Source organism: Hydra vulgaris, chromosome 09 (genome assembly GCF_038396675.1).
Source record: "Hydra vulgaris chromosome 09, alternate assembly HydraT2T_AEP".
Classification (NCBI taxonomy): domain Eukaryota; kingdom Metazoa; phylum Cnidaria; class Hydrozoa; order Anthoathecata; family Hydridae; genus Hydra; species Hydra vulgaris.
In genome coordinates this window covers 13,748,051-13,767,469 of record NC_088928.1, presented here as the reverse complement: position 1 = coordinate 13,767,469, position 19,419 = coordinate 13,748,051, and the positions used below count along the sequence as shown (strand labels likewise).

Genomic DNA, 19,419 nt, shown 5'->3' with positions numbered 1-19,419 from the left:
CAATATGTTAAATACAACTCATAAAGCTTCTTCAAATTCAACAACCCATCAAAGTATTGTTTGCGGGAAATCTTTGACAATAATGTGGCGTAGAAACAAGATGATGGTTTTCTATACTCTGTTTAGTAAGTTGAAGAACTTGTTTTACAATATTTTCCTCATTTCGTAGCGGCAGAAATACCAGTTTCAAGTTTATTCTCATGATAGTACGATACTTGCCAGCTGCTGATGTCTAATATGCTGTTGACAATGTAAAAATATGTATATTTCTTCTTGAATTGTTTATTTGCCCGAGTTCTTTTTTATCTAGTCGTTCTGTAGTTTTAATTAAAAAGTGTTGCTTTTTGATCTGAGACATTCCTCACAATCCATTTAACAAAATTTTTCTCTCGTCTTCTAAAATCTTTTCAGAACACTATTTTCTTCCGCCATTTTAAAATTAAATCGTAGGAAATAAAACTTTACAGATTTAATTCATGTGAATAATATTCAATTTGATTAGTTGGTGGAAACACTACAAAACAACATTTATAAATAATGCAATATTGGGTATAAAACAATCGGTTGCACCTGATTTGACATTACTAGAATTTTTTTTTTATATTTTTTTAAGTAGTTCTGATAGAGAAAAATTATTAAAAAATAAATAAAACCCGTAAAAACTTAATTTTTTCAAATTTGGATGTAGAACAAAATTATTATAACCTGACGATTTGTATATATTGATGTAGCATCACCACTAAACTTGCTTGATATAACTCGTGGAGTTCAGCAGGGATCAATATTAAGACCTCTTCTCTTCCTTATTTACATCAAAGATTTTCATAAAGCTTCAAAGTTAATGACGATTACGTTTGCAGACACCACGAACTTATTTTTATCTCACAATAACATTACGTTACTATTTCATTATATGAATAAAGAACAAGTAAGATTTTCTGATTATTTTAAATCAAATAAATTCTAAAAAAACCTCTTCATCTTAATAAAACAAAACGGATTTTTTTTTCTCCTAATCACAATAAACATTTTATAACGCATGACTTGCATTCTTATTTTATTGGTAATAATATTTAAAAAAAAACAACGGTTACCATCTTTCTTCGTATTTATTTTGATGAAAACCTGATTTGAAATTAGCTTATAAAAAAATTGAATAATAAAATATCAAAAAGCTTAAACTATATTATTCACTCATTTAATGACGCATATTATATGCCAACATTGTGTGGGGTAGAACTAATAAAAATAAACATGAACCTCTTCATTTTCAGCAAAAAAATTGGAAAATATTGTGTTTTCAAAATCTTTGACTTTTTTTTTCCGTAATAACACTTGACAGAATATTCCGTAAGGTGTGTTTATTGAAATAAAACGCTCGTTTTCATATCTTTTTTCATTTAGTATTCATTATACATTATAAATATTAAAAGAGTTATACACTCGTCCGAAAAATGACATGATTTATTTACTTGTAAAAAGAGATAGCAAAAATTTATTAACAATGGTATTAATTAAATATATAATATTTCCAGGTTCGAAACGAGCTCTGGACATATTTTCGCGTCACGGTAAGGAAGGAGGCGTGAACTTCCTGGTTAAATGCACCTCCGCGGTGCTCCGTGACAAGACCGTTAGGACTTCTTGGAGCACCAAAAAATAAATAAAAAAAAAAATAAAAAAAAATATTATCAATTCAACATAGTTATGTTTAATGTATCATTAAACACACTTTGGAGGAGGGGGGGGAGCTAGCGAATTTAGGGGGCCCGTTTGCAATGTTAGGTGCCCTCTTGCAAATGTAAGGAATTTTTTTTTTAGTAATACCTAGTGGACAAATTTTTATAAATTTGGGGCCCTTATGACAGGTTTTAGGGAAAGTAGGTTTCCTCCTAGTACTAGCCATGGCACTGATTAATATACATACATCATTATTATATATCATGGTATATGATAAGGTAATACATTTTCATAAACAATCACATATAATATATATGTTCATTAATGTAAAATAATATATTATATATGAATAATAATGATTACTGCAACAAGTTAAGAGCTGCAACAATTTTACTGTACTTGAACTAGCTAAATATTTATTGTGTTATTAAAAAAATTACTTGGTTATTAAGAATATTTTTGTAATTCTATAATAACTTTTAATTTCTTAAACTAGCCACTAAGTTTCATTTTATTAACAATTTAATTTTTGATGAAACGTTTAAATTTGTTTAAATTAAACAGTTAAACGTTAAAGCATTAAACTTTAATGTTTACTATATAAAACTTGATTTAAAAATCTACTATGTGACTTTGTTATGGACTATTTCTTTCAAATTTGTCCTTTATAAGTGTAACGTTATAAAATTTATCAGACTAAAAAAAAAATTATTCATCTTTTTTATACAGCTTATAAAAAATGTTTAGTTTACAAAAACATGGGTGATTTATTTAGTGAAATAATTCCGGTGAAATTGTTCTACTGGTCAGCAAACTAGGTAGACCTAATCATGAACTAATTTAATCTAATAGTTAAAAAAAATTTAGTGTTTGGATATAGAAAAAAGCAGGTAATAGTAATTCTTTAACATGCTGTCTACTTTTTCTTCGTGGAATTGGACGTCCAACAAACGTCTGGACGCCCAATCAACATCCGCTGCACGTCTTAGAACGTCCAATGCTCACTTGGTTTGTCCAAAGTCATGAATTATATGTTTTTGAACCTTATTATCATTACTCGAATGATATTTTATTATATACTTTAGCAACGTCCAAAGAGCAAGAGAAAAGCTAAAGTTTTCAAAAAACTCATCTGATTTAAATATTATTAAAAATAAAAATAGAAACACGCACAAACGCAACAGAAATGCTAAAAAGAAAGAGGTAATATCTTTATAACGTAAAAATATCTTCAGTAATTAACTTTTAACTACTAACTACGTTGAAAAATTAAATAAAAATTATAAATCACTATTATGATTTTGATATACATATGTGCACACCATTCCGTTGGATAACTGAAACGAAAAAACGAGTGTCATGTGTTTCAGAAAACCTGTGGGGTCTAACCCCTGAGTTTTATAATACATTATATTGTGTAATACACTATATTGTAATACATTATATTGTATAATACACGTATTAGGCACAACTTTATGATGTTTGTAATGTGTAATATATATATATATATATATATATATATATATATATATATATATATATATATATATATATATATATATATATATATATATATATATATATATCACAATTCGAAAGAATTTTTTTTTTAATAGTGTCAGCATATTCCACCAATGTGTGAAAATTTGCAGTAGTTAAGACATTTGCGACTTACTGTAATTTAATTTTTGGTATAAATTGAAGTTTTATTAATTTGATCATTCATTTCTGATGAGTTTTTATTAATGAAACACAGTGTTAAAATGAAAAAAAAAATTTGTTAAGTGATTTTCTACTACTTTATAACTGCTCTGTTCTTTTTAGAACATTGAGTACTCTATTTTGTAGAATGCTTTTTAAAATTTTTTAAATTATATATATATATATATATATATATATATAATATATATATATATATATATATATATATATACATATATATATATACATATATACAAAAAAAAAAAATTCAAATATTGCCCTGAACAGGTACTTCGAAAAACAAGCAGTAGAAATTGTTCATTTGACATAGTCCTCCTTTTCGAAGGGTCATCACAGCTGAGAGTAAGTGATTTTTTTAGTAACTTTGTACACATAAAATTATAGTAAATTTTATTTAGCTAATAAATATGTAAATAGATTTTAATATGAAGGTACATCTACTTTATAATTCAGTTATATTTTATTGAAATGTTTTTACTATTGTTTTAATTATTTTTTTAATGTAATGCTTTTTCTTTCAGAATGGTTATCACCAACTTTATCTACTTACTGCAATATAGGTTAGTATATTTTTTTCTTGGGATGTTAACATAAAAGTTAACTTCTCTAAATCACAAAGCTTTACACAAAGTTGTTTTTTTATGAGTTACTATTAAATCACAAGTTATTTTGTTTCCAGAAAGTGTAACAAGTAATGTACATCAAACTCGAAGGCTTAATGTGACACAAGACTGAGATGACAGTTGAGCCAAACGTGCTTAAGCCTTTAAAAGCACAAAGCTTCACCGAGAAATATCTTCGGACATAGAATAATGAATAATATGAATCATATAATATTATATAGTAGTACGCATTGTTTTTTTACTACATTTTTTTCGTATACGGTTTAATGAACAATGTATATCTGAAATCTTAAAATATATAATCTGAACAGTGCATTCAGATCGTTCAGCAAATTATTTATTAATAAGCAAAAAAAATTAATTATAACGATACAAAAATAAGTAGGATAACAAACTGATATTTACTATAAATAAAACACATTATTCACTTTATTAAGCTAAGTACTGGTACCCTAGTGTGGTTTTAACCCATTAAATAGCAAATAATATTTATAATACAAGTTATAATGTGGTTTTATTTTAGATTGTCGTAAATATTTGTAATTTAATAATGCAGTTATGCAAATCAATAGAAAAAAAAATAATGAGGACTTTTATTTTAATTGTGGTATCAAAGTAGCGCAATTTTTTGTTGACGCCAAGTTATTTGTTTGTCCGAATATCAATCCCACTACCCCACTTGCGTTTTTTAGAAATTCCATTGTTTAAGTGTTACGCTAGAAAAAAAATATTTTTTTTAAACATGAACTTAAAGAAGGCACAATCGACTGAGCAGAGCAAATTGTCAAAGCAGATCATTTATATGATACAAACGTCAAAACGAATTATAAAATCAGCTGAACTCCTATTAGAGACATTCTCTTGAATTATAAAATCAGCTGAACTCCTATTAGAGACATTCTCTTGAATTATAAAATCAGCTGAACTCCTATTAGAGACATTCTCTTGAATTATAAAATAAACTGAATACTTATAAGTGTTTTGCTAACTAATTCGTGAGAACAAATGCTAGAATTATTGTAATGTGCTCCGCCAAACATGCTTTGAAAAATAATGCACATCAAAATGAAAATTAATGGTAAAAAGTATCAATTTAGGTACAATGTGTCACGTAGAACTAAAGGTTGATGTTATAAAGGATATATTGTCACTAGTTAGTATAAAACTACTGATGGTATCAGGGACGCCGAGAGCCTTTACGCCGCCTGGGACAGCAATCCTGAAGGAGCCCCAATTTTTCTAATTATTTTGTATTAAAATATAAGGACCTTTTCTTTTTTTAAAAAAACTGTTATTATATGGTGCCCCCTTTAACATCTGCCGCCCTGAACAATCTGCTCTTTCATCCCCCCCCCCCCCCTCCCGTTCTGTGCCTCTGGATAACATATTCAAAATGCAACAGATCTTCAATCAAACATGACACATTGTAGTAAAAATTGCCGAAATTCAAACAGCCTAATCTAACATGTGATCTGCCAAACTTTTTAACAGATCGCATGTTAGAATACGGCAGATCATTTTTTTATAGGTTAGGCGTTTGCTACCTAACACAAAAATCATTTTTGCACCAGAATCAAGTCTTTAAACACTTGATTAACTTTGTGCATGTGATCTGCCAAATTATTAGCCAAGATTGATCTGCCAAAATATTTGCAGAATAATTACTAGTATACAGCTGATTTTATATTCCGTTCAGACATTTGTACCATATAAATGATCTGCTTAGCCAATCTGCTCTGCCGGTTGTACCTAGCCTATTTTGGGTAGGTCTTTAACAGGATTGATTTGCCAAATTATTCGGCAGATTACTTATAAGAATTCAGCTGATTTCATAATCTGCTTTGGTACTTGTACCATATAAATGATCTGCTCAGCCAATTTATGTTATTAGAAATGCATTTCTTGTTATTTAAAATTGCTAGTTAACCAAAATTTTATGTTAGCCTTTGTAATGAAAATACATAGAAGTATTTTTTGAAATATATTTGCTTCAAAATATTACAAGTTCAATTCAGTTGACTTCAACTTCTGGAGTTTTGCATTCAACACACAGATTAATTTATAGAATGTATATCTGTCGAAGTAAAATCAATTAAGATATATAATGCCTATGTAATTTATTTTCTTGAAGTACAATCCTTTTGTACTTCTTATTTTTAAACCTTTTTAATGGCATACAATACTTAAATTAAAAGTAAAAATATAAAATTTGATTTTATTGAATAAAAACTCTTGATTAAGTAACGGTTTTTTAACAACAGTTAAAACATAACAAGCTACATACCGAAATAATAGTTTTTTTTTCGACAAACATCTTTTTTTACTTGTTTAAGTTACACAACATTTGCGTCATAAAATATATATCCAAGATTTATTTAGACAAAAATATTCCTGAATACTGTAAGTTTTATGAACTATACATTTATCTATATTTAATGCTTGTATGACGATGTGGTTATCATAATATATTGTGTTGCTGTGAACCAATGGTAAAAAGTTAAAATCGTAGTATTTTAAAATATAGATTGAATTTTTAAGAACAATTGTTAAAAAAGTTTTATAACTAATAACAAATGTGTTATATATATATATATATATATATATATATATATATATATATATATATATATATATATATATATATATATATATATATATATATATATATATTCCAAAATAGCCTTATTTTACGGCTATTTTGTAAGCTTATAAAATATCTGCAATAAGAATTCGGTATTTATTTAGTAAATACAAGACACATTCTAAATGCCTCTAAATACGTCTTAATTATGACTAGATATAGACGCATAGTTTGAGACGGCTATAAAGCGTTTTTTATACTAGAAAATTTATACATCTTAAATAAAGACATCTTTTTTGTCTTACGAGAGACATTTCTTGTACTTCTTGAAAAATGCTTTACCAAAAAAAAAAAAAAATTTGTTTTAGTTATTGTTATTGTAGTAAACTGCAGCATAACGGAATAAGGAAATCAAGAAATCAGGGATTCAGTGACCTGAGTAATTTAGGTATCCACTTTTTGTAATGAATAAATGACTTTTGCATTGCGGTGATTTGAAATAAAGTTTTTATAAACCCTTTGTTGTTATCCGCTTCTGCTTTTAGTTTTTTTTATTGTGTTTTTAATTTTATTTGTTTTAATTATATGAGTTTTTATTTATTAGTATCTGGTATTTATTTTGTTTCTTTTATTAAATAAAATAAAATGGAGATTTTAATCTTCACCCAAACTCTCTGTTTGGTACAAATCAAAAACTGGTACTAATTACATTTTCTAGTGGACTAATGATAAGGAAAAAGGTAAAATATGGGAATATATATAAATATATATATATATATATATATATATATATATATATATATATATATATATATATATATATATATATATATATATATATATATATATATATAAATTAGTAAAAACACTTCTAATTTTTGATTACACTGTGTTTCTAAATTATAAACTTTTTCAGTGGTCTAAAACTTAGACCACTAAAAAAGCAATTAGATGAGTGTTTTTGCTAATTTATATGTGTATATTATATATATATATATATATATATATATATATATATATATATATATATATATATATATATATATATATATGTATATATATATATATATATATATATATATATGTATATATATATGTATATGTATGTATATATATTATTATAATTTAATATTATTATTACTTATTATTGTTATTATTATTATTGCTATTATTGCTATTATTATTATTATTATTATTATTGTTATTATTGTTATTATTATTATTATTATTATTATTATTATTATTATTACAAAGATTAATTGTATATAAGTAAACTATTTTTTTAAGGTATCTATTTGAGATTAGTATTTCAATACTATTTGTAAATAGCCGTGAAAATTTATTTTCAGAATACATGATTGATTGATTGATTGATTGTATCGGCCAATAATAACAATCCAGCATATGTTTTTTGATATCATTGGATTTTGCTTGATATTAAATCAATGATTGTTTGACTCTTCTTAAACATAAAAAATGTGCATCCTATTTTCTTTCAAATAAATATAGATATTCATTAAAATATTATTATATTTGCTATTTATATTGCTTTTTTTGACATATACCTATAAAAAATTTTTTTGACATATACCTCATAATCTATAAAAATTATTATGGCCAAAATTAACAATCCACTCTATTGTTTCAAACTCCCTTCAAAATTTCATTTCTCTTTGATTTGATTGAACTTTGCACTTATTTGCAAACTATTTATAATTATTTGAGAATTTTCATTTTAATTGTTATAAATATTTGAAAAGTTAGCTACAATATTTCAGCAATAAAACAATCAAATTCTCTGGAAAAATTATAGATAATATAACAAAATGTAAAATCATAGTAATGAATGAACAAATTATTTTATTGAAAGAAAATGCAAAACATTTTAAGGCAACACATGCCACTTTTATCAGAGTAATCAGCCGGTATTAAAGATGCAATAAAATTCAAAATCTTTCATATCCTAGAAGACTCAGCATTTCAAATAAAATAAATGAACGTTCAGTTATTCGTATAGTGATAAAAAATAGAAATTTATCACCTACTGATCTCATTCGAAAAGGACAAAAAGCTGCTGGTGTTGTTGCTAGTGCTCAAACAATTAGAAGAGTACAGGGTGGATGCTCGAAATCCGGACAATAATAAATTTGCCGGCATTTTTTTGTTTTTAAATTCTATGTTGCGAAATTCAAACATTAATCAAAACAAACTTTGTACTCTCGGGAAAAAAAATAAAAATTGCAAATTTAGCACATCATGTCAAAGGAATATGACCGTAGAGTTGCAGTGGTTGAGTCCCTCCGCGCCGGACACTCTGTCCCAGAGATTATAAAATGGTTTGGCTTCCCAAAAAGTTTATGATATTGCAAAGAGGTTTAATGATGATGCAGAGTCTGTAGAATGAAAAGAAAAGACTGCTCACAAACCAATCAGGAATAAGGCCTTCATCAGCAGACAGCAACAGAAGTCGATTAACAAAAACCCCAGCAACTCCATCAGGAAACTGAGCAAAGATATGAATGTGTCTCATTACACCATGAGAAGAGTGATTGTGATGACCTTAGGTACAAGTCCTATGTCCTGAAAGTCAGGCAGATGCTGTCTGCTTCAATGAAGGAGAAGAGAGTGGCTAAGTGTTCCGTTCTTTTAGCATCAATAAAACATAAAGCTGCCGGTAAACTTCTTTTTTTTAACGATGAGAAAATTTTTACTGTGGATGCCAAAGTGAAAAGAAGAAATGACAGATGGTTGGCTCAAGACCCAGAAGATGTCCCAATGATTGGTCAGACAAAATTTCCAGCCTCTGTCTATGTCTTTATGTCTGTTTCCAGCAAAGGCTATGTCATGCCACCACACTTCTTTCTGAAGGACCAAAATGTCAACAAAGAAGTCGACTTGAACCTTCTGATTAAGGTGGTGAAACCTTGAATGGACAAGTGTTCCAATGGTAGGCCATATGTGTTTAAGCAAGACTCAGCTCCTGCTCATACTTCCAAATTGGTACAGGGTTGGCTTGAAGAAAATCTCTCAATTACTACTGCAGCTGCCAACATGTTGGCCGATGAAGTGGAGCACGCCTGCTCCAGGTTCAGGAAGCGTATCGAGCAAGTCATTGAAGCTGAAGGCAGCTGGATTGAGTGAAATGAAAACTCTTATATGTGTACATTACTGTTTAAAATTTCAGAAATATAGCTTTTAAACTAATACTTTTATTGTAATTTTTTATTTTGTGTCAAAAAAGTCCGGATTTCGAGCATCCACCCTATACTACAAGAACACAATTACATGTGGCAAAATGCTTGCATAAAACCACGTCTATTGATAAAATTTTAGAAAACAAGAAAAACTCGTGTTTAGCTAATAAAATTTGATCCATGAGCATCTGGCACAACGTTCTTTTCAGAGATAAATAAAACTTTAAAGTTGATTTAAGAAAAAACCAAGTAATGAGAAGAAAGCCACATGAAAAAATGGACTCAAGCTGTTCTATATATAGAACAAAACATGGTTGTTATAGTATAGGCATCTGGGCCTGCATGACTATGAAGGTGTTGGTTGTTTCAAAATATTTGATGGAAGGCTTGATTCTCAAAGATTTTTAGGCAATAATTATTTATTGCCTTCTATTGACATTTTCCCAAAAGACAAGGGAATCTTCCAATAAGATAATGCTCCATACTGCTAAGATTTGCAAGTAATTGTTTGAAGAAAACAACGTTAAAAAGATGTTTTGGTCTGTCAATAGTCCAGACCTCATTTACATAAGGAATTTATGGTCTGGGTTAAACCATAATTTGGTAAAATTGAAACAAAGCTACTGAATAGTGTTCCAAAAGAGATTACTCGTAATTTAGTTTACTCCATGTCGAAATATATCCTACCTAAATATTTTAAAAGATAATCAATTTTTTTTTTTTTTAAATATTAAATTGAAGCACCAAAAAAAAAACTTTCAGTGAGGTACAAACTAGTGTTGCTACGACTATTAAACAATTCGACTGTTGACTAAATCGACTATTATATTTTCTAAAGTTGACCAAAGTCGACTAATACAATATTTGAAATCAACTAATTCAAATAAAAATCGGTTTAGTCAAAGTATGGGAATAATTTATTTTTTTTAAATAAATAGTAATAAGAATAATAAAGTAATTTATAATCGGTTTTTATTTTCTATGATAATGTCATTTAAAAATTAATGGAGAAAAACAATATGAGAGAGGGGCTGCTCCGACAACGCGACAATCTATTGTCTAAATCTATGATTTAGAGACCATCTTAAATACTTGCTTTATATAAAAAAAGTCATTAAAATCATATTTACAATGTGATTGTATAAATGAAATTTAGAGTTTGAAGCATTAAATTTAGATTTGCTCCAAAGCCCCGAGCCAGTTTGGAGCGGCCCTCTTTTATGTATTTATGAAAATCATAAGCATTGAGTACACAAAGGAAAAAATAAATTAATGAAACAGATAATTAAAAGTTTAATTAGGTATAAAAATGTTTACATGCTTTGAATTAGATCAAACTTTAAGAGAGTGAACAAAAAAGTAGGCAATAGATGTAATAGTACACGCTATTGTTATTAAATAAACAAACAAAAATTAAAGTCTGAAAAGTTAGTTTGCATGAAAAGATATAAGAATTTTAAGATTTATACTTGACTAAACTGACTTTTAGTCCATTGGTAGAAAGTCCATAGTCGATTAAATCGACTTTTCGTTTTTTCAAAGTCGACTGATTCCGACTTTCAGCTAGTCGACTTTTCGTCGATTTAGTCGAAGTCAATAGCAACACTAGTACAAACCCCAGACAACACAACAAAGAACATTTCGTGAAAATTTCAAATCAAAATCTTAATTAGAAGTTGAGAAAACGCGTTTTATGCGTCGCAAAGTATTAAAAAATTAAACACAAGAAAAATGCTCTTAAAGATTTTAGTAATTAAAAAATAATAAATTTGTTATCATTCTAAAAATCACCAGCAGACTACGATGTTCCTTCTTCATTTTTTTTATTTATGAATCCTTATTTTATAGCTCTCTGCAACTTTCTTCTGCTGATATCTGCTGTTGAAGTCTTTTTGTCATATAACCTATTCGAGTTGAGTTATCTTTTATAGTCCCTATGTCCATAAATCGACCAGTTTTATCTGCAGTTTTTGAAAAACTTCATATATCTCACAAGTTCCATTATTAAACTCAAAAATTAAACAGATGATACAGCTATTTCAAGAATATTTTGACTTACATAAACATCTTAAGAATAAATTTTTCCAAATAAAATTGTCAATTGCTTCATTATTATTTTGTGTCTGTCTAAGCAAACATTTCGATAATAACTCATCTCTGCTCAATTCTTGAAAGATAGGTTTTAAAATTTTAATTTTTGCTAATGGAAGATTTAATTTTTCTTTTTAATTTGATTTACCTGTTAGTTTATTTGACTGCCACATGTACCATCTATTTATATTTCAAGGACAAAATTTATATCGTTCTGTTTCATCAAGGTTATTTGAATTACAGAAAAGTGTTGCCCAAATACTCTTTTTCATTTTATAAATGCTGTTAAGATTTGCCTAATGGCAGTACCATAGTATTTCTGCAAAGTATTTATAGCTTTATCAGTTTATTGTCCTTTACCCATAAATTTTCCCCATCAAACAATATATTTAGTTTCATTAGCGTAAGTTTGGCAGTTGTGTTCCCATACGCTTTTGAACATGTCCAAGACATTCTTTTTTATTAATAGTAACATTAGGTTCATATGGTTGAGACTTTTTAACATCATTGTATTAGGGTGTATCTCATTCTCCTATATAAGATGTATAACTTAGTTTACGCTTTTCCACAGATCGCCGAAACAGCACCCACAGATTCCATTGATTCTGAGGATTTTTTACGGTTAATGAGACAAATGCATTTATTATAACCATTTTCATTCTTTCTTTTTTTTTTCAATATTCACAGCCTTTGCATTGTTTTGATAAAACAAAATGGTCAACACATTTTTGATTATTTGTAGATATCAAAGTTACAACACTATTTATGGATGTGTGACCTCTTTTTTGCCATGTACCCTCAACAGAAACATGGCAATAAAAAATACTTGTATTATTACTGTTCACATCCATCAAAATAATAACTTAATATTTCGTTGCCATATTAATTATGCTAATACTGCATGAGGTGGAGTAAATAAAACTATACTAGAACTTCTTCATCGTCAACAGAAGCATATTGCACGTCTTATAAACTTTAAATACCGTTTTACTCATGCCAGGTCACTTTTACTTAAAATGAATATTCTTAATGTATATCAACTTAATATATATAATATTCTTTGCTTTATGTATAAATGTAAAACTAATTATGTATAGTGTATATATCCCTTTATCCTTTTTTAGAATTTATACTCGCATTAAAAAAAATAAGAAATACTATCTTCGAAATGAAAACTTTATCCAACAACCTTTTTCGCATACAAATTTCGGTAGATCCTGTATCTCTTATCGAAGAGCTTTTTTATGGAACATAATAGTTTTGAAATATTTTGATTTTACTCAAGAGTGGAATTACAACACACTCAAAAGAAAGCTAAGACAGATATTTTATCAATCGATAACATACTCTCACATTTTTAATTTTTATAAAGTAAAATTTTTAAAATTCAATTCTTAGTATTTACATATATGAATGTTATATATCTTTTATGTTTAATTATTTTTACTTTCAACACGAATATATATATTTAACACAATAAATGTAACGATGTAGTTGAAAAACTAAGCGGTTCTTGACGACAAGACCTCAAGGTCTTTTACGAGATCCCGCAATCTTCCTCTTACAAACTTTACTAATCTTGTAATCATTCTGTTATATTATTGAAATTATTACAACAATTTCAATAATATAATAGAATAAATACAATGACTAATATTGTAAAACATTTTAAGAAAGAACAAAAAAATTTAAAAAAATTCGTATAAACTTTTATTTACGTTTCCTAATTGTACTGCGAGCCATTTTTTGTTTAAATAATGCAAAACAATTGTAGTAAAAGTGCCTTTTAGAAGCATTCAATTGTAGGCAAAGTTGTGATTCTAATTTTTAATGTTCAATCTGTGGAGTTTATCCTAAAGTTGTTTTGAGCACCAGTAAAAACATTAGGCAAACAAGATTCTTTTAAGATTAAAGTTTGCTAAACCGGTTGCTATGGTGGGAACTAGGGAGGCCTGAAAAACTATGGTCCGCTAAAATATAATTATTTAAAAAACTAAATTGAAATATAAAAAATTGTTATTATATTAATAATCTCCGTTAGATTTTGCATAAAAATTGTGTAAATCCAAACTATTGAAATTATTTTGATTTTTGAGGGCATCTGTTACCTTGAAATGAGATTTTTATCTTAGCTAAGTATTTTCAGCAGACAAATTATAGTTTCAGAATACTTTTCGTTCCGTATTTCCATTATTTGTTGTACCTAAACCGCTGCTTTTTGGTACATCTACAATTAAACCTAAGTGATCTTTCATCTTTTGTTAAACATTAATCTTTTTTTATATAACAATATCTTTAGCATTCTCTCCCCTAATTTCCCAATTTCCTAGTTAAATTCTATAACTTTTATGAAGGCAGCATTCATAGCACCTAATCCATGCATGTAATGTGCTCGATCCAAACTCAATGGGAATTGCAGATTTTTATGGTGATTTTATAGATGTATTAGAAACTTTTGAAAAAAAAACATTTAGACTGTTCATATTTGAACGGGTCAAATATAAGCAATCTAAAATAAGGGGTCCACAATGACCACTTATTTTTGATTGTTCCCTTTATTTTATTTCCCCTTATATTTGTGGAAGCCTTAGTTTAGATTCAAATATGAACAATCTAAAATCAGTGGTCCACAAATACAACATATTTAAAAAGAGTTTTTTTAAGTCGAAACTATACTAGCTACTTTTCCATCAATCATTGTGCATTCTAACTTATGTTTGATAAAAAAGGAATTAATGATTGTTCGTTTCAAGTTACTGTTCTTGAAGGAAATTTTTGTGAAATAACCTCAGCACTCTTTTTTCATATTGAAATCGTAGTCGACGGTAAATAAAGTGTAGAGGATGGCTTTTCATTTGTCTATGTGATTCGCCAGGTTCTTCAAACAATGCAAGATAGAAATAAGGAGTATTCCTCTACATAACTGATACCTATCTCGTTTTTTGTACTTTATTTGCATAATGATTTCTGGTTGAACCATCAAATCCTACTTTGTGTATAAAGACAAAAATCAATTTCTCAGGAGCCTTTATAGAGTCATTTTATAAGTATTTTTAAGAACATGTATGTAGTATAGTCAATAAGGCTCTGTAAATCAATTAAGGCTGAATAACCCGTAGTTTGTATTCCACAAAAAGATAAATCTTTTTCTTACCTTACTTCATTATAAGATGGATAAAATTTGTTTCCTTTAAAAACTGCTCAAATGCAAATTGTTTAAAAATTGGCTTTACTAAGTCAGCAGCCCAAAAACAAAGCTAATGCTTCCTCTCCAGTATACATTGTTGTTAAATTAGCTGCACTATATTTCTCTGATTGTGATATTTGTTTCACAACCTTAAGTGTAAAAATGTAAATTTGAAAAGTGAGATGAGTACAATCCACTAAGAAAATTTATAAGCCGTTGTATTTTGGAGATCTATATGTTTTAAAAATAAATTAGATAAATTGAAAATGACTATAGTATGATATTAATATACCTTAGCATCGCTGATCTTTTTTGTCTCTTTTCGTTTTCCCAGGACTCCTAAAACAAAAATGAAAATAATTAAACGACAGATTTTTTTATTGTGGAGTATTTACTTTTAAAATTAAAAAAAAAAAGTTTTCATAAAGACTCATTCTCTGGCCTTCTGTGTGAGGGAAACAAATTGCTAGGAGCATTAATATATTCAATATATTATTGCTCCTAGCGATTTGTTTCCCAGATAACATTTAATCATTCGTGCTAAAAGCACTCGTTTTCAAACTCGCTAAGCCATTATCAATCATATTTAAAATTTCATTCTGGAGTATTTTCGTTTCATTGAAGGTTCATGTGAACTAGTACCCACAGCATGGCTAAACGCTAGCGCAACACCGATATTTAAAAAAAGAAGCCCAACAAATCTGGAAATTATAGACCGACGTCATACTAAGAGCTAGACGTCGGTCTCATGCAAAATTATGGAAAAATAGTATGGAATGAACTAATCAACTACTTCACAAAAAACAACCTTTTTTTAGCGAACAACATGGTTTTGTTCCAAATAAATCATGTAAAACAAACCTTCTAGAAACTACGGACCAAAACCATGGCGACGAAAACACCACTAGATATCGGATTTCTCAACTTTTCGCATGCGTTTAATTTAGTACAACATGCAAGTCTTATTTTTAAAAAATAAGCAAATATGGGATAACAGGTCATCTAGTTGCTTGGATTCTCTCATTTTTAACAAGTCAACGAGAGCGAGTTGTTCTAGGCGACATATTATAAGTGTCTCTAGTGGTGTTATCCAAGGATCTGTGATAGAATTAACTCTATTTGTCCTCTTCATAAAATATTAAAATAATAATAAAAAGTCATTAAAATCATATTTACAATGTGATTGTATAAATGAAATTTAGAGTTTGAAGCATTAAATTTAGATTTGCTCCAAAGCCCCGAGCCAGTTTGGAGCGGCCCTCTTTTATGTATTTATGAAAATCATAAGCATTGAGTACACAAAGGAAAAAATAAATTAATGAAACAGATAATTAAAAGTTTAATTAGGTATAAAAATGTTTACATGCTTTGAATTAGATCAAACTTTAAGAGAGTGAACAAAAAAGTAGGCAATAGATGTAATAGTACACGCTATTGTTATTAAATAAACAAACAAAAATTAAAGTCTGAAAAGTTAGTTTGCATGAAAAGATATAAGAATTTTAAGATTTATACTTGACTAAACTGACTTTTAGTCCATTGGTAGAAAGTCCATAGTCGATTAAATCGACTTTTCGTTTTTTCAAAGTCGACTGATTCCGACTTTCAGCTAGTCGACTTTTCGTCGATTTAGTCGAAGTCAATAGCAACACTAGTACAAACCCCAGACAACACAACAAAGAACATTTCGTGAAAATTTCAAATCAAAATCTTAATTAGAAGTTGAGAAAACGCGTTTTATGCGTCGCAAAGTATTAAAAAATTAAACACAAGAAAAATGCTCTTAAAGATTTTAGTAATTAAAAAATAATAAATTTGTTATCATTCTAAAAATCACCAGCAGACTACGATGTTCCTTCTTCATTTTTTTTATTTATGAATCCTTATTTTATAGCTCTCTGCAACTTTCTTCTGCTGATATCTGCTGTTGAAGTCTTTTTGTCATATAACCTATTCGAGTTGAGTTATCTTTTATAGTCCCTATGTCCATAAATCGACCAGTTTTATCTGCAGTTTTTGAAAAACTTCATATATCTCACAAGTTCCATTATTAAACTCAAAAATTAAACAGATGATACAGCTATTTCAAGAATATTTTGACTTACATAAACATCTTAAGAATAAATTTTTCCAAATAAAATTGTCAATTGCTTCATTATTATTTTGTGTCTGTCTAAGCAAACATTTCGATAATAACTCATCTCTGCTCAATTCTTGAAAGATAGGTTTTAAAATTTTAATTTTTGCTAATGGAAGATTTAATTTTTCTTTTTAATTTGATTTACCTGTTAGTTTATTTGACTGCCACATGTACCATCTATTTATATTTCAAGGACAAAATTTATATCGTTCTGTTTCATCAAGGTTATTTGAATTACAGAAAAGTGTTGCCCAAATACTCTTTTTCATTTTATAAATGCTGTTAAGATTTGCCTAATGGCAGTACCATAGTATTTCTGCAAAGTATTTATAGCTTTATCAGTTTATTGTCCTTTACCCATAAATTTTCCCCATCAAACAATATATTTAGTTTCATTAGCGTAAGTTTGGCAGTTGTGTTCCCATACGCTTTTGAACATGTCCAAGACATTCTTTTTTATTAATAGTAACATTAGGTTCATATGGTTGAGACTTTTTAACATCATTGTATTAGGGTGTATCTCATTCTCCTATATAAGATGTATAACTTAGTTTACGCTTTTCCACAGATCGCCGAAACAGCACCCACAGATTCCATTGATTCTGAGGATTTTTTACGGTTAATGAGACAAATGCATTTATTATAACCATTTTCATTCTTTCTTTTTTTTTTCAATATTCACAGCCTTTGCATTGTTTTGATAAAACAAAATGGTCAACACATTTTTGATTATTTGTAGATATCAAAGTTACAACACTATTTATGGATGTGTGACCTCTTTTTTGCCATGTACCCTCAACAGAAACATGGCAATAAAAAATACTTGTATTATTACTGTTCACATCCATCAAAATAATAACTTAATATTTCGTTGCCATATTAATTATGCTAATACTGCATGAGGTGGAGTAAATAAAACTATACTAGAACTTCTTCATCGTCAACAGAAGCATATTGCACGTCTTATAAACTTTAAATACCGTTTTACTCATGCCAGGTCACTTTTACTTAAAATGAATATTCTTAATGTATATCAACTTAATATATATAATATTCTTTGCTTTATGTATAAATGTAAAACTAATTATGTATAGTGTATATATCCCTTTATCCTTTTTTAGAATTTATACTCGCATTAAAAAAAATAAGAAATACTATCTTCGAAATGAAAACTTTATCCAACAACCTTTTTCGCATACAAATTTCGGTAGATCCTGTATCTCTTATCGAAGAGCTTTTTTATGGAACATAATAGTTTTGAAATATTTTGATTTTACTCAAGAGTGGAATTACAACACACTCAAAAGAAAGCTAAGACAGATATTTTATCAATCGATAACATACTCTCACATTTTTAATTTTTATAAAGTAAAATTTTTAAAATTCAATTCTTAGTATTTACATATATGAATGTTATATATCTTTTATGTTTAATTATTTTTACTTTCAACACGAATATATATATTTAACACAATAAATGTAACGATGTAGTTGAAAAACTAAGCGGTTCTTGACGACAAGACCTCAAGGTCTTTTACGAGATCCCGCAATCTTCCTCTTACAAACTTTACTAATCTTGTAATCATTCTGTTATATTATTGAAATTATTACAACAATTTCAATAATATAATAGAATAAATACAATGACTAATATTGTAAAACATTTTAAGAAAGAACAAAAAAATTTAAAAAAATTCGTATAAACTTTTATTTACGTTTTCTAATTGTACTGCGAGCCATTTTTTGTTTAAATAATGCAAAACAATTGTAGTAAAAGTGCCTTTTAGAAGCATTCAATTGTAGGCAAAGTTGTGATTCTAATTTTTAATGTTCAATCTGTGGAGTTTATCCTAAAGTTGTTTTGAGCACCAGTAAAAACATTAGGCAAACAAGATTCTTTTAAGATTAAAGTTTGCTAAACCGGTTGCTATGGTGGGAACTAGGGAGGCCTGAAAAACTATGGTCCGCTAAAATATAATTATTTAAAAAACTAAATTGAAATATAAAAAATTGTTATTATATTAATAATCTCCGTTAGATTTTGCATAAAAATTGTGTAAATCCAAACTATTGAAATTATTTTGATTTTTGAGGGCATCTGTTACCTTGAAATGAGATTTTTATCTTAGCTAAGTATTTTCAGCAGACAAATTATAGTTTCAGAATACTTTTCGTTCCGTATTTCCATTATTTGTTGTACC

At 27.9% G+C, this 19,419-nt stretch overlaps 1 protein-coding gene across 1 annotated transcript in view; it reads right to left on the bottom strand.

Moving 5' to 3' along the window:
• LOC124811205 (uncharacterized) overlaps positions 1-6,394 on the bottom strand; it is a 138,761-nt gene extending 132,367 nt beyond the window's left edge. The window contains exon 1 of the mRNA XM_065806390.1: positions 6,310-6,394. Coding sequence (XP_065662462.1) covers positions 6,310-6,339 — 30 coding nt within the window. The 5' untranslated portion in view covers positions 6,340-6,394. The remainder of the gene's footprint in view (positions 1-6,309) is intronic.
• Positions 6,395-19,419: the final 13,025 nt, after the last annotated feature.